Below are 16,990 nucleotides of genomic sequence, written 5' to 3'. Positions count from 1 at the left end.
AGGTTCTATGCCAGCCAGACAATACTGTTGGATCTCGAGGCCATTTGGGTGGGGAACTGTTAAAAAACTATTAAATCATGAATTATGGCCTGTGCTACTATAATTCTTTAGCTCAGATTAGAAACTTATAAAGCTAACACTGCTTACTGAATGCAACCTCTGTTTATTAAAGAACATTATGGAAGACTCATCTTAAGTCTCACATATACAATACATTCAACTGCAACATTTGTCTTGGGAGAGAATTCAGGTAATCTTTTGCACCATTTCCAAATTATTTTTCTTTTTGATGTTAGGCTATAAAATGTATGTTTATTCCAATATACAGTGATACCTTGTCTTACAAACTTAATTGGTTCCGGGACAAGGTTCTTAAGGTGAAAAATTTGTAAGATGAAACAATGTTTCCCATAGAAATCAATGGAAAAGCGATTAATGCACGAAAGCCCAAAATTCACCCCTTTTGCCAGCCGAAGCGCCCGTTTTTGCACTGCTGGGATTCCCCTGAGGCTCCCCTCCATGGGAAACCTCACCTCCGGACCTCTGTGTTTTTGTGATCCTGCGATTTCACTGAGGCTCCCCTCGCTGGGAAACCCCACCTCCTGACTTCCGTTGCCAGCGAAGCACCTGTTTTTGTGCTGCTGGGATTCCCCTGCAGCATCACAAACACACGGAAGTCCAGAGGTGGGGTTTCCCAGGGAGGGGAGCCTCAGGGGAATCCCAGCAGTGCAAAAACGGGTGCTTTTCTGGCAACGGAAGTCTGGAGGCGGGGCATCCCAGTGGCAGCAGTGGGTTTGTAGGGTGAAAATAGTTTGTAAGAAGAGGCAAAAACATCTTAAACCCCGGGTTTGTATCTCGAAGTTTGTATGACGAGGCGTTTGTAAGACGAGGTATCACTGTATATTTGAAATCGGTGCTCTGTGTCTGCCTCTAATTTTAATTTCTGAACATTTTGAACAGAAAGTCTGACCCTTGAAACCCCAAATTAACAATGACATTAAGTCATTTTGTGCCATTTTTCTTAGCTCACAGTACATAGCATAGGGAGTAGCTATTCTTTAAGTCTATCTTTACAGCTATTAACTTTTTTTAATGAGGCACAATCTGCCTCCTTGTCATATTCTGTCATTTTTTCCACACATCACTGTATAATTATAAAGCTACCACACTTCACTGTCTACATCTTGAAAATAGTTCTGCAATAACTGAAAAGTTGAGGTGACCATGGTAAAAAGAAGTGACCGGCAACCGCTAATACTGTACAGTTGTAAAACAATGGTGATTTTAAAAGCAATAATTTATGCCAACAAGTATTCTCACCTGATATAAACCAGCAAGATGATGTTTCGTTTTTATTAAAAATGGCTGGTTGACTCCTGGATGGTCTACATCATGTGCTGCAGCAGCCAATAATCCAAGCATAACATCCAGAGGGGTGAGGAAGTTAGCAAGCTTGAAGCATGTAAAAAAAGGGTTCAGAGTTGAAGGAGATTGTATTTTTACATATTACAATTACCTTACATTGTAATCTCCTGCACTATGTTAAACTTTATTCAGGTTTTGTTGAATAACATATTGGACCTACTTCACACTAAGCTATGGCTTGTTTCCACGCAAGTTACCACAGTGATACATGAATCATGTCTGGATACAGTAACAACCGTACCATCAAAGTCCTGTCCCCTTTTGATTAATAATAATAATAATAATAATAATAATAATAATAATGATAATAATAATAATAATAATAATAAAGACATGATGCTGTGGCACAGATGATCCACTGGAACTTGTGCCGGAACTACCATTTACCAGTGGCAAAGAACTGGTGGGATCATAAGCCCGAAAAAGTGGTCAAAAATGAGCAAGCAAAACTACTGTGGGACTTCCGACTTCAGACTGACCGAATTCTGAAGCATAACGCACCAGACATTGTGATCGTGGAGAAAAAGAAAGTATGGATCATCGACATTGCAATCCCAGGAGACAGCAGAATTGAGGACAAGCAGCTAGAGAAATTAGTGAAATACGAAGATCTAAAAATCGAGCTGCAATGACTCTGGCATAAGCCAGTGAAAGTGGTCCCAGTGGTACTTGGCACGCTGGGCACAGTACCAAAGGATCTCAGCAGACATTTGAAAACCATCGGACTTGACAAAATCTCCATCTGTCAATTGCAAAAGGCCGCTTTACTGGGATCGGCAAGCATAATTCGCCGCTACATCACGCAGTCCTAGGTGCTTGGGAAGCGCCCGACTGGTGATGAAATACGAAATCCAGCATAGTGATCTCGTTTGCTGTGTTGTACTGACATAATAATAATAATAATAATAATAATAATAATAATAATAACAACAGCAACAATAATAATAACAACAACAACAAAACAATAACAATAATAACAACAATAACAATAATAATAATAATAATAATAATAATAATAATAATAATAATAATAATTTGACCTCTACGACAATCATTAAGTTTCAGCCTTTTCTCCATTCTTTCTTTTCTCCATTCTTTCCAGAGTCTCAACATCTTTTTTAAATGGTGGCAATCTAAACTGGATGCTGTGTTCCATGTGTGGCTTTACCATGGCATTATAAAGCAGGACTAATACTTTATGTGAACTTAATTCTTTCCCTTTATTAGTGCATCCTAGGATTGCATTGGCTTTTTTGGTGGCTTCAGCACGCTGCTGACTCTTATTTAAGTGATTGTCCACTAGGATTTCAAGATCTTCCTGCAGTTAGTGCTTTTGAGTCAGGTACCACTTATTTTATGCTTTTTATGGTTTTTCTTGCCTAAGTGTAAAACCTTTTCTTGACACTGAATTTCATTTTGTTAAGGTAGGGCTCAAATCTGATGAGTTCCCCTTAAATTCTCTCATCTAAACAATTTATGAACTTGTTTACTGCCCATCTCGCTTTGAGTGACTTACAACAGTAAAACGGGGAAAAATGATAAAAATGTAAACATAACAATAGTAAAGCAATGAAACATAAAAAATAAGATTAAGCATAAGGTTAAGTTTAAAAATAATGTTCCAGTAAACTCTGAAAACCTTGCTTGGGGTTGAAGTTTATTATTTGACTAGGGACCTTGTTTTGTTTTATTTGATTTTTGCTGCTCATAAGTTTATGTTAGTCTGGGCTGTTTGCTTTGATGTTTATATTCTTTTTTAATGTTCTTTTCTACTTTTATATGCCCCCAGAGTCTATTGGAGTTGGGAGGACAATAAACTCAAACAAATAAGCAATTAATAAATCAGAGTCTTAGACCAGATACGATGTGTAACTTTGGGAAACAAGCAATTATATTTTAATTCTGGCAAATGTTCTGTAAAGTTCAATATGTGGGATTTTTTGGGGGGGAGGCTAGAAAGTAGCATTTTGCTTTATAATATTTATTGAAAAAAGTGCTGTATTTATATTACATGCATTAAAAAACACATGTACTCAGGACAGATGCAAAAGAAAAAGATTGGGGCTGAATAATCTGTGAAAAAATACATTTTTCCAGAACTGTTGTAGATTTTTTCATTGTTGTTGGGAATAAATACCCCCCCCCCCCATTTCCCCCATTTTCTATTTTTCTCTTTGGTTTCCACTGGGCCTTTTCACCAATAATCACTTTACCTCATTGACCTGTGGATTGTATTATCTTTCAGGTATTAGGGGAAAAAACTAAAGGTTGTTTCTAAATTGCAAGCAGCTGTATAGTATAACAAGTTTTGAATGTTTCAGATACTTTATATGACCAATGATATCTCAGTTGAAGAATGTTAGTAATTTTAAAATTACGGGGCATTCTGCTTATTTTGCTAATGGCAATGGGAAATGCCATAGAGAGTAGTATATTTAAAACTGAGAGTCAATAGAGTCAAGATTTCACCTCCCTCCTTGCAGGTCTTCTCTGTTAATTGTTTTTTAAAGTTTCTGTCCTATTGTGTTAAACTTCAGGTACATGAAAAAAAAATCTCAAAGAAGCGCATTTGCAGGAATGAATTGGGTACAAAGAAGTTTTAAACATGTCTCTTTTCTTTTTAGCCTGTTAATCTCTTTCTCCAATAATTTGCTTTTTCAGCAAATGCGGATTGGCATTATTAATCTACTGCTTTAATGGCCCAATTTGACTGTAATGTTAAACTCTGTATTATGGTCATGAACTGGCATAGATTTTAGGCCTGTATGCTTGTCATTTGCCTTTTGTTTCCCTTGGCATTTCTGCAAAAAAGAATCTGGAAGCATCTACTTTCAACTATAAACAAATCAGACTTCGCTGATCTGAAATCAGGAAATGCTGGTTAGTTTCAAGTTTTCAAAACACTGAACCGAAAACCAAACATTGGCAAGTTTTGGACTGTTAACACTCTTGCTCTCAATCTACTTTGGGCCAAAAAAGATTTAGCATTGCCTAAATCCCACAAAACTTGTACCAGACCATTAACATCTCTCCAACTTGGGTGAGAACTTATCAGATTTTTAAAATGAGATCTCAGAGTTTGTTTGTTTGGGGTTTTTTGGTTTCCCGATGAAAGAATTTCCAATCTTCTTTTTACAATTTCAAAAAGTGTTGGACAATTTTTCAAAACATTGATGGGCTGGACTGTCTCTTGGAGAAGAACCTATTATCCCTAATGTCATGCTTTTGAATAAGTTCTATTTTTAAGATTGGTTTGAACTGAACAGCTGCATCCTTTTTTTGTTCTGTATGTTCCATCCCTCAGGTGGAATCAACATTGGTGATTCCATTGGTGGTTTTTACTGACATAAGTACAATTGTGGAACACTTTTGTCTTCTCAGTAAAATGAGTTCATTGCTGTGTGGTCTATGGAAATTCTCAGCTAAGCTTGTGTGGTTACCTTGGCCTCTTTTAAGTAGCAGTGCATAGCTTGTGTGACATCAGCAGCATGGACAGCATTGTGATACGGGTTATGGCTGTGATAATCTTCCTGCACCATACCTAGAAGCAACAGAAGAGAAGTGAACTTTTTCCTCCACCTTTGAATATCTCTGTGATTCAAATGCTTTTAAAATTTTGGGCTGATAGCTAAAACTCAAACTGGAACTTTTTTCTAAAATCGCAATAGCTTATTATTCCTTTGGTTAAAGAGAAAATCTGTACCATAGAAAAGATGTGTTTCTAGATCAATATTTTTATTCTCAGTTTTTTATTCTGCCACACAATTTTGTCATTTTATCTAGGTTTACAAAAAAGCTATACATTTCCACATTTTAAAAAATCCAAATCTGTTTGTTCTATCACTTTTTTGTGATTATTTTCTTTTATCATTGAGCACTTGTTTGCTAAATAAATATCTAAATACAATGGTACCTCTACCTAAGAACGCCTCTTACGAACATTTCTAGATAAAAACCAGGTGTTCAAGATTTTTTTGCCTCTTCTCAAGAACTATTTTTCACTTACAAACCCGAGCCTCCAAAACTGTAACCGAAAAGGGCAGGGAGAAGCCTCTTGGGGCCTCTCTAGGAATCTCCTGGGAGGAAACAGGGCCTCCACCCTCCCTGTGGTTTCCCCAATCGCATGCATTACAGTGGAACCCCGACATAAGAGCTGCTCTACTTAAGAGCAACTCGAGATAAGAGCTGGGAGGGGAGAGATATTTTTGTTCTACTTACAAGCCCAAATTCGAGATACAAGCGCCAAGGAGCTGTCTCCTGAAGCCAAACGCTAACTTCCGCGTTCGGCTTCAGGAGACAGCTGCGAAGCGGCGCGCATGTTTTAAAAGGTTGCAGCCGGCCTGGGGGGCTCGGGGGGGTGCTTGCAGCTTTCTTTCTTGCTCTTTTTCTTTCTCTCTTTTACCTTCCCTTCCTCTATTTCTTCTTTTCTTTCTCCTTCCCACCTTCTTCCCTCCCTCCCTCCCTTCACTCATTCCTCTCTTACTCTCCCCTTTCATAAGTTTCCTTGCTTCCTTCCTATGTTCCTGTCCCTTCCCTCTTTCCTTCCTTCCTTCCCACCCTCCGTCCATTCATTCACCCATTCCTCTCTTGATCGCTTAAAGCCGGTCCCTGGTGCAAAAAGGGTTGGGGACCTCTGTCCTACAGGATTGGGTGGCAGAGAAGTTGAACATATGTAAATTTAAAAGTTTAAGAAAGTTTACAAGTTAAGTGAAAGAAACTTCATTATTCATTTATATGTACATGTACATTTCTTCATTAAAAACATGTCTTTCTGCATAATTTAGACTAACTTTGTGAGTTTTTTGAGGGCTGGAACCAATTAAAATTATTTACATTAATTCCTATGGGGAAAAGTCGTTTGAGATAAGAGCTGCTCGACTTAAGAGCCCAGGTCCGGAACGAATTAAACTCGTATCTCGAGGTACCACTGTATTTGCTTTTTAAATTGATTCCTATGGGAAAAATTGCTTCTTCTTACAAACTTTTCTACTTAAGAATCTGGTCACGGAACGAATTAAGTTTGTAAGTAGAGGTACCACTGTATTTGATTTTCTTCACTGCTTGTAAATTCAAATTTCCTTCTAGCTTTTTTTCTTGTTGAGATGTTATATTTTTTGTTAATATTTTAGTTTTTTGTCTATTTACTTTGAGGCCGGCAATTAAGCCATAATTTTCCAATTCTCTAATCAAATGTAATCCTGATTCATTGGGGTCTTCCAAAAAAAACCCAGGTCATCCACAAAAGCTTGCAGCTTATAAGGGTTTTTTTAGCTGTTGTCCCTTTAATTTCTGAGTTTTCTCTGATTTTATTCAACAATAGTTCCAACATTAGTATAAAAAGCAGAGGAGATAATGGGCAAGATAATGTTTCTAAATCACTTTTTATTACTTTTAATGAAAACAATAAAATTCAGAAGAAAAAGTAAATACCTTAAACAGTGGAAAGAAAGAATGACAATCTACAATGCTTTAATATTCAAGGCTCATTTTCTCTATGGATCACAGTGGTCCCTGATCTAAGGCTTAGCAGCACCTCTTAGTCCCAACCCTAGATAGCAGTCACATTATTTACTATTTTGAAAAAAGCGGTGCTGCCTATTTCATTTAGTGTGTGGGAGGACAAACTACACGAGAACTGCATGAATTTGATTAATGCACCAGTATTTTTGCGGCCCTATCTGGACCGGGACTCACTGCTCACAGTCACTCATGCCTTCATCACCTCGAGGTTCGACTACTGTAATGCTCTCTACATGGGGCTACCTTTGAAAAGTGTTCGGAAACTCCAGATCGTGCAGAATGCAGCTGCGAGAGCAGTCATGGGCTTACCTAGGTATGCCCATGTTTCACCAACACTCCGCAGTCTGCATTGGTTGCCGATCAATTTCCGGTCACAATTCAAAGTGTTGGTTATGACCTTTAAAGCCCTTCATGGCACTGGACCAGAATATCTCCAAGACCGTCTGCTGCCGCACGAATCCCAGCGACCGATTAGGCCCCACAGAGTGGGCCTTCTCCGTGTTCCGTCAACTAAACAATGTCGGTTGGCGGGCCCCAGGGGAAGAGCCTTCTCTGTGGTGGCCCCGACCCTCTGGAACCAACTCCCCCCGGAGATTAGAACTGCCCCTACTCTCCTTGCCTTTCGTAAGCTCCTTAAGACCCACCTTTGTCGTCAGGCATGGGGGAACTGAGACATCTCCCCCGGGCATATACAATTTATGAATGGTATGTCTGTGTGTATGTTTGTTTAGAAAATGGGTTTTTTTAGATATTTTTAAACTGTAATTTAGATTTGTTGTAAATTGTTTCACTTTGTTGTGAGCCACCCCGAGTCTGCGGAGAGGGGTGGCATACAAATCTAAATAATAAATAAATAAAATAAAATAAACTATCATAGGTTATAGTCATAATATCACAAGCAAAAAACTAGGCATAGTCTGACCAATCTCTTTTGTAAATTGCTCTTTGTATGTCAGGTAAAACCTCCATTATTGTAAATAGACATGTACCCTGAACTATAAAATCACACTTCTGGAGAAGTGTAAATTTTCTTTCCTAATATTACTCAGACTTTTGCATAATAGTCTCTTAATTTCTGTATTCACATGAATAACATAATAACAGAGTTTATGGAATTCACTTCCAGAAGAGGTCGTGACAGCTGTCAGCTTTGATAGCTTCAAGGCAGGATTAGACAAATTCATGGATGCCAAGTGTATCGGTGGTTATTGAAACGGATGTCCATGTGCCGCCTCTATGATGGTTGAGGCAGGCAGGATTCCGTTGAGTACTACTTGTTGGGGGTCAAAGGAAATGGAGGGTTTTGCCTTTTCTTTCTACTCAAGATCCCCATGGACAATTGGTGTCCCACTGTGTGACACAGAAAGCTGGACTTGATGGGCTTTGGCCTGATTCAGCATGGCTCTTCTTATGTTCTTATGAGTTGTAAGGGGCCTCAGAGATCTTCAATTCCAACTCCCTGCTCAAGCAGGAAACGCTATGCCATTTCAGACAAATGGTTATCCAAAACTGTCTAGTATTAGAGCACTCAAGAGGCCAATCAGTTGTCAGCAGGACTCATGGCCAATCACAGCCTTTTATTTACCTTGATGTCTGGAGGTAAGCTTCAGGTAAGAAGAAGGCTGTCCATTGGTCCGCCGCTTCGCCACGCTGCTCAAACCAAACCCCGAATTTCGGCATGGATTTTCAAAAAAATTCGGGTTCGGGTTCGGCATGACGAATGGCACGAAATTCAGTACAGACCCGAATTGTGTGAGTTCAGTTCGCCCAACACTACTCACGACCTCCTCTGGAGGCAAGGCGTTCCACTGATTAATTATTCTGATTGTCTAATTTCTCATTAGTTCTAGATTGGTTCTCTCTTTGGCGAGATTCAGCATGAATTATGATAATTTCAACAAGATTCATTTTGAATCTGAGTAAGATTATCCACGATTGACCTCTTCAGGTTCCTAAGAGTCAGTAAGGTACGTGCATAAGTGCACTGCTGTGCCTTCCGTCCCCTGTCCAATTGTCTCTCCTATATCTCCTATATCTTTTCTTCCATTCATATATCTTTTCCTCTATTCTTCATTGACGTATTTTATTCTTATATCTTTTCTTCAGTCCTTTTCCTTGATATTATTATTTTATTATTTATTAGATTTGTATGCCGCCCCTCTCCGTAGACTGATATATATTACTATGTGTCTATTCTCTTCAATATGTATTGTGTATTGGACGAAATAAATAAATAAATAAAATAAAATAAAATAAAAGCGATGGTGTACTTTAGTACAAAAAGCACGCCCCTGTAGTTTGAGCATGCATCCACCTCCTACACAATTGTTCTGGGACAAGTATAGCCACCAGGAATAGCAGTAGGCCTGTGTGATTCTCCTTACATCCCACTCAAGAGCTTCTTTCCACATTTAGGACTCAGCTCTGAAATATACCAACATTGGTATATTATGGGAAGAAACCTGTATTGGCCAGACCTTCTGGGCACCAGACTTGAAGAAGGCTTCAGAGAAAATGAATCAGGAATTGGAATGGAGGTCCTGAAAGAAGAGATTAAGAAAAGCAGCACTACAAAGAAGATAGCTAAGTCTTATTTTCAGTCTTCATGGACTGCAGAGCAAGAATAATCGTCCTCAGTGACAGGAAGGCAGATTATAGGTAAACAATAGGAAAATGTTCCTATGAGTAAAAGCAGTTTGATAGTGATAGCAATGACTGAGGAAAATAACAACTGCTCTTAATAGAACATATATTATCTGGAATATCTAAGAATACCGATATCAAAGTAATTAGTAGACAAACAAATTTACATCCCTTATTCAGTTTGATGTTATAATGGCTCCTTTATAGCTATATAAATGAATCCATCAGTGGTTCTCATCCTTTCTAATGCTGTGACCCCTTAATACAGTTACTCATGTTGTGGTGACCCCCAACCATAAGTCTAGCACCAATTCTCCCAACAGAGCTTTAAGCTGATTGTTAGGAAGGTCAGAAGGACAGCCCCACTGTAAATGCCTGGTTGGTCAGCTTGTAAAAATATGTTCCAAGGCGCCGGAATAGAAGCTTTAGTTCCTAACACCATGGGAAATTTGTCTTTTCCCATGGTCTTAGGCAATCCCTGTGAAATGGCCATTCAACCCCCAAAGGGGTCCTGACCCCCAGGTTGAGAAACACTGAATGATTACAGGAAGATTGTTTTAAATGGATACATGGCAAAATCTGTAGCGAAGAAGAAAAAAAAGACCACACACTTTGGTTTGGATTTTACCCTTTCAGTCTAGCACTTTCAGACTTCTTAAACTATTTGGTTTTCTAGTCCTGTAATGATCATTCAGCTGGAAGACTGGCAATGAGGCTCTTTTGCTCTTTTGGCTCCTGATTAGCAACAGAAGTGAGAATTCTACCACTTTGCTGCTAAACTTCGATTGCACCAAGTAGTTGTTCAATTTCTCTTCACAGAGAAGTGATAAACAAACTGTCGCACTAACCTGGTATTTAGACAGAATTTTATAAACCTTTTCCCACATAAGAAAAATAAAAGTAAAGGTGGGACAAATGGGACTGGGGAAAATGGCCATGGGCACAGATACAGCCTACAGATAGCCATAAAGTCAAAATGAAGCCAGCAAAATTGTGTTGCTTCCCACCAAAATAATGAAAAAAGCAAAAAGCCAGTCAGAGTCTATGAAACTGCAGCAGTACACAAATTGGCTGGATAAATGGAGATAAATAGATGATAGATAGATAGATAGATAGATAGATAGATAGATAGATAGACAGACAGACAGACAGACAGACAGACAGACAGAGAGATGAGAGAGTGATGAGAGATTATAATAGATAGATAGATAGATGATAGATAGATAGATGAGAGAGTGATGAGAGATTATAATAGATAGATAAATAGATGATAGATAGATAGATAGATGGATAGATAGATAGACAGAGAGAGAGATGAGAGAGTGATGAGAGATGATAATAGATAGACAGACAGACAGACAGACAGACAGACAGACAGACAGACAGACAGACAGACAGACATATGAGAGATGGGTCAGAGAAAAATGATAAATAAAGATAGAGAGATCAGTGATAGATAAAGAGACAGAGTGATAGCATCAACACTGACAAGGGATGAAAGAACGTGCTTACCTAAAAACCTATATAATGTAACCATATCTAACTGAAAATGATGAATAAGTCCATGTATATTAAAAAGGTGGCACAACAAGGTTACCAGGCTGTTTCCTGAAAGAACAAAAAACAAAGCATATCAGTTACTTGCATTTACTATACCACGAAGTAGGTAGAATGTAGGCTTTGTAACTCTAGAAATATTTCCAGTAATTTTTGATTACCTAAACAAGTAGCGGCGTAAGTTTATTTGGACAAGACAAATTCCCAGCTAGCATGGCAGCTAAAGACATTTCCAGAACATCTAGAGGGCTGATAGCAAGAATATACTTCTACCCACATTCTACTAGTATTGGGCCAACTTCAGATATGAAATAAGGGTATTTCTTGTATTTGCCACATGGACAGATGAATATACCAGTAGTTAGTCTTCAACTTACACCCATGATTGGAACCAAATTTCTGTTGTTAAGCAAGATGGTTGTTAACTGAATTGCTTCCAATTTTACAACCTTTTTTTTTTGCTATGTTGTTTAAGAAAATCACTGCAGTTGTTAAATGAATCTGGGTTGCAATTGACTTTGCTTGTTGGCAGCTGCTTGGGAAGGTCTCAAGTGGAGAATGTATGAATACACCATAACCATCCTAAATACAAATCGTGGAAGTTACTAAGAAAGCAGTTGTTGGAGTTTGTTTGTTTGTTTGCTTTAAAAATAACAAACACTATCAATAGGAGCAAGATAAGATGGTTGTTTTTAGCCTGGGTAATAAAGGGAGAGGATTGGAGGCTAGCATACACTGAACTAGGAAATTAGAAGACTAAAAGTTTCAATGACAACAATAAATGACATGTATGTGCTGTGAACTTGCACAAATCTCTACAGACTTTTGATATCAAATGGACAATTCAGGTATCTCTTCTTTTCCCTTTATTTCCTTTCTTTTGTTACAGAGTTGGTATCTTTGTACCAACAAGAGCCAAGATGTTCTGCATAGGGTAAATTCCAATATATAGGATAGTAACATCACGGCTGTAAAAAGGCATTTTTGCAGTCTTCTATCCTGTCTGTTTAGGCTATTTCTCTTCCTGTTGCGCAAGAAGAAAAATTTTAACAAGACAAGCTTTAAGGTTGAAGGAACAACCTTGAGTGCAATCAGCGAAAACATGAAACATTACTGTTGGACATAGATTTAACGAAATAGCATTTTGTGCTGATTCTTTGTACCTTACCATTTGTCAAGCGGTCGAACAAGAAAATGTCAAAATCCCACATTCCCACTTTGGATAACATATGCTGGAAATAAAAAGATAAAATGCAGAATAATTTGTATATGCCAGCTGAATGTGCTTTCTATTAAAATGAGCAGAATCCTTAAAACAGGATACAACAATTGCACAAATAAAGCCTCATCTAGAATTAGAACCACCCTGGAAATCAAATCAAGTTATATGCTTGCAATATAGGTTATTTATCCTAATTTAAGTATTTAAATATGGAGTTGTATAGCATGAAGTTATATAGTAGTTACCATGTTTCCCCGAAAGTAAGACAGTGTCTTACTTTCTTTTTACCCCCAAAAGCCCCACTACGTCTTACTTTCAGGGTATGTCTTACATTGGAAAAAAATTGAAAGGGTCGCGTTCCCGAAGGCATCTCCCCAGAGTCCAGAAGAGCAGCCGCGGGACAGGAGCCTCGTGAGCCCTTTTCCAAGTTCAACCTCAGGGCTCCAAGCGGCGTGCACGCGTGGAGCCACAGACGCGTGTCAGGGAAGCGTGTGTCTGGAGGGGAGGAGCCGCTCTGTGTAGTTGGGCAGCCCCACCTGCCTGCCGGAAAGGAGGCGGGCGAAGGAGGGCGCAGCTCCGGCCGCTCGCCTCGGAGCTGGTTGGCCTCGCTGGCCGCTTGCAGCCGAGCCTCGGCAGGACTCGGTTGCTGGGACGAGCGCCTTCGCTGCAAGCCGCCGCCCGCTCGGCTCGCTTTGGCTTTGCCAAGCCGGGGAAGAGGCGGTGGCACCGCGGCGAGGCGAAGGGCGCGCGGGGAGCTTGGGAGCGACGTCATCGGGCTCCCCCCCCGGCAATACCCCCGTGTTTCCCCGAAAGTAAGACATATGTCTTACTTTCGGGGTACGGCTTATATTAGCTGACCCCCCTGAAACCCCCGATACGTCTTACAATCGGGGGTGTCTTACTATCGGGGAAACAGGGTATTTCCACTACTCCCAGTCCCTAATTCTGAGTAAATAGAGGAATGTGATCATGTTATAACATGTAGAAACTGAAGCAATTTCATCCTTTTTATGTCGTCAGATTATTTGACAAGGTCTTACCATTAAGAGTCCCAACTTTTCCAAAATTTTTACACTTTTATTTAGGGAGGTTCCAAGGTATAAAACAAAGACTTGGAGATCGCATGGGATTGATAGGCTTTGAGATGCCTAACCCCTATTTAAAAACGAATAATGTAAATTTTAATTTAATGCCTTACTTAAAACGCCTACATTTGCGTGATGGCGAAAACAATTCACGCACATTTGAAATGCCAGAACTGTGGAATGAATTTTGGCTTAAAAAAAATAAAACATAGCAGCAGGGTTCACATATTGTCCTGAGTTATAAAATTGGGGCCAGAATTTTCACAGCTAAGCAAGGTGGTTGTTAAATGAGTTATAGCTAGTTTTACAACTTTTTTTTTTTGCCATAGTTGTTAAGCGAGTAATTATAGTGGTTAAGTAAATCATGATGTCATTAGGCAAATCTGGCTTCCCACATAGATTTTGTTTGTCAGAAGTCGGCTGCGAAGGTTGCAAATGGTGATCTCAGATGACCTCTTATGATTGCAACCATAGTAACAGTGTGCTGGTTGCCGAGTGCCTGAATTTTGATCATTTGACTAAAGGGATGCAGCAACAGTTATAAGTGCGATATAATTCACTTTTTTCCAGTGCCGGTGTAATTTCAAACAGTCACTAAGTATTGCTTTTAAGTCGTGGACAATCTATATTTGGTTTGCCACTTTGATTTATAAATCATGGTTTATACTTGAGTTCTGTTACGTAATCAAAATGTATGTAATTATAGTAAGCCATACCACTCCAAACTCTGGGTGGTTCTTAAAGTCTTAAAGAGACAGATTGAAAGCTTGATCCTGAGGAGACATTTTTATTTTATTTATTTTATTTTATTAATTAGATTTGTATGCCACCCTTCTCCGAGGACCTGGGGCGGCTCACAACATATAAAATGACAATCCAACATAAAGACAAATCTAATTAAATTTAAAATTGCAATCTAAAAATTCCAATATTTAAAAACAGCCATATCAGTTCAATCATACATCTCATTTTGTTGGCCAGGGGGCTGAGACCTAATTGCCCCAAGTCTGGCAAGATACAGGGGGTTGGACAAAAAAATGGAAACACTTGACTTTTTGGCATCATAATGTTTGAACATGTTCAAATCAATCAAAACTTGACATATTTTAATGTCTTTTTAAATTCTGTTATTTGATATGTTTTTATAAACTACCTTTTTTTTTAAACAGAAATTTAAGGAAATTGGTTATAACCTTCTAGAAATGGCAGACCTCTCAGACTTTTAAAGAGGCCAAATTGTAACAGGAAGTGCCCGAATGTTTGGCGTTTCAAGAGGTAATGTCTGAAAAGTAATGACTGCTTTTGAAAGAGAAGGGAAAACGTCCTCAGCCAAGCACAGGTCTGGTCGAAAGTCAAAGTTGTCTGAGAGAGACTGTCGGACTCTAAAGCCAATTGTTAGAGCAGATCGCAAGACCACAGCTCCTAAAATCACTGCAGAGCTCAATAGACATGTGAGAACCCAGTTTCCACAAAAACTGTTCAAAGGGAGCTTCACAAATCTGGATTCCATGGAGGAGCTGCAATTAGAAAACCTCTGCTCTCAAAGACAAATGGGGGTTTTGGGCCGACTAAATTCATCCTATGGTTCAAGAACTGTTTTCAGAGGGGGACGCCATCTTTTAAGATGATAATGCACCAATCCATAGAGCAAGAATTGTTAAAGAATGGCACGAGGAACGTTCTAATGAAGTTCAGCATCTCAAGCTGGACATATGACTTTGGACCACTTAGTTTCTCTCAGCCCAGCCCACCTCAAAGGGTTTTTATTATGGGGAAAATAGGTGGACAGGATATAAGGTATGTTTGCTGTGTTGAATTTTTCATGAAAATAATAAAGACAAGATAACAATTAATCAATCAAATTAAGATTAAACTAGGAATGAGACTCCAAATGCAGCTTGAATATAAGAACTGAACTTGATACAATAGATTGCTATTTACCCTTGCTTGACCAAGGTATTCTTCATCCAATAAGTACAGTGAGGCTTGTGGTATGATTCCACGCAATAGCCTGGATGCATGGAAGTATCTCTGAAAACTTAGCAGTCTCTTAACCTTTTTCTTTGTTCCAATTTCTCCAGAGTAAATGGTATCTACGGGGAAAAATGGGGACAGAAGATCTTCACTTAAAATAATAAACACCAACTTCACAAAATCTTGGTTAGCTGTTTTTAAAATTTATGAATAATATAATTATGCTCTTATTTTCCTACAAGAAATAAGTTACTACTATTTAAAAATGTGATCGTTGTTCTAACTAGAAAGAATAAAAATACTGTATCACTTGTTTATGGTTTTCTATTGCCTAAACCAGACTGCCTTAACAATGTGTTGTCTGGGCATGATCGACTTTGAGTAAAGGTACAACAATAACCATAATGATACTGGTAATCATAATAGACATTAATATTAATCACAAAATAATGATACAATTAGTTTGTTCATCGTGCAATACAAATTTTTATTACCTCTTTAAATTCTTTTTAAAAATTCTAACCCGTTTCTGTTAGTTAATTATTGATAAAATATATCCCATGTTAAAAAGTATTCTGTTTCGAGGAGAGGGATGTGGCCAAATGCTGCAGTGACATGGAGTTCCCCAACACCATTTGGGGGATCTGCTTGGCTTGGAAACACCATCAGATTTCCTGGGAGGGGTGGAAACTCCCACCCCCAAGGAGCCAACAAGAGCTCCCGACCAGCGGTCTCTGGGAAATGACACATTATCCTAGCCGTGGCAGCCACAAATAGGGAATAAGACTTAACTAAAAGATTTAAGATTGGAAGTATGGAGTATAGGTTTAGATTGAATAAACAATGTGATTATTGAATTTTTTAAAAAAGATTCTCATTGTAGCGCTATAATCTTTATTAGGTTGATTTAAGACTGGTTGTATCAAATGAATTATTAGAAGAAAGCATACATTCTAAAATTATTATTTCTTTATAAGATATGTCTGATATATGATAAGAACACTTTGTAAACATGATAATACAATGAAATGAATTTGAGGATTTTTGATGTCATTGAAGTAAATATAATGTAAAAGTGAACAAGAACTATTAGCTTGATATTTTAAGATAAATTGAAAAATACAAGGTGGATTATTCATTGGTCATCTGGAACTAATGGTCATAGGAAAAAAACAAAGATAAGAAAACATATTAAGAAGAGAGGGAACAATAAGACCTAAAATTAAGAGGCACAAGAAATAATAATTAGCTAGTAAAATTAAGTCATAGTAATGTTTTAAGAATAAAATTTGAATTAATTGGTGGTTGACCCAAGAGACAAAACTAAGGATTAGGTGGCATTAGAGTGGTATAACATATGTCAAGTTTATACAAATTCTAAACATAGAAATGAAACAAAAATAATTATTTGAAGTGGCACCGTTAGTTAAAAAATAAGGAAATTTATTTGTTTATTTGTTTATTTGTTTGTTTGTTTATTAGATTTGTATGCCACCCCTCTCCGAAGACTCGGAGTGGAATCAGTCTGCCAAATATAAGTTGAGCGAGGATGAGAGACACACAG

The 16,990-nt window shown here is 38.3% G+C and overlaps 1 protein-coding gene across 2 annotated transcripts in view; it reads right to left on the bottom strand.

The window, feature by feature from the left end:
• PDE7B (phosphodiesterase 7B) overlaps window positions 1-16,990 on the bottom strand; it is a 178,810-nt gene that overhangs the window by 15,046 nt on the left and 146,774 nt on the right. For both annotated transcript variants that reach the window (XM_070733596.1, XM_070733597.1), the window contains 5 exons: window positions 15,394-15,545; window positions 12,314-12,377; window positions 11,101-11,196; window positions 4,866-4,966; window positions 1,321-1,452 (listed from right to left, as the gene is read on the bottom strand). In XM_070733596.1, the coding sequence (XP_070589697.1) occupies window positions 1,321-1,452; window positions 4,866-4,966; window positions 11,101-11,196; window positions 12,314-12,377; window positions 15,394-15,545 (545 nt within the window). The remainder of the gene's footprint in view (window positions 1-1,320; window positions 1,453-4,865; window positions 4,967-11,100; window positions 11,197-12,313; window positions 12,378-15,393; window positions 15,546-16,990) is intronic.

This window comes from Erythrolamprus reginae, chromosome 1, assembly GCF_031021105.1.
Source record: "Erythrolamprus reginae isolate rEryReg1 chromosome 1, rEryReg1.hap1, whole genome shotgun sequence".
NCBI classification, from domain to species: Eukaryota; Metazoa; Chordata; class Lepidosauria; order Squamata; family Dipsadidae; genus Erythrolamprus; species Erythrolamprus reginae.
The sequence above is the reverse complement of the archived record's forward strand: the minus strand, read 5'-3'. Positions and strand labels throughout refer to the sequence as shown.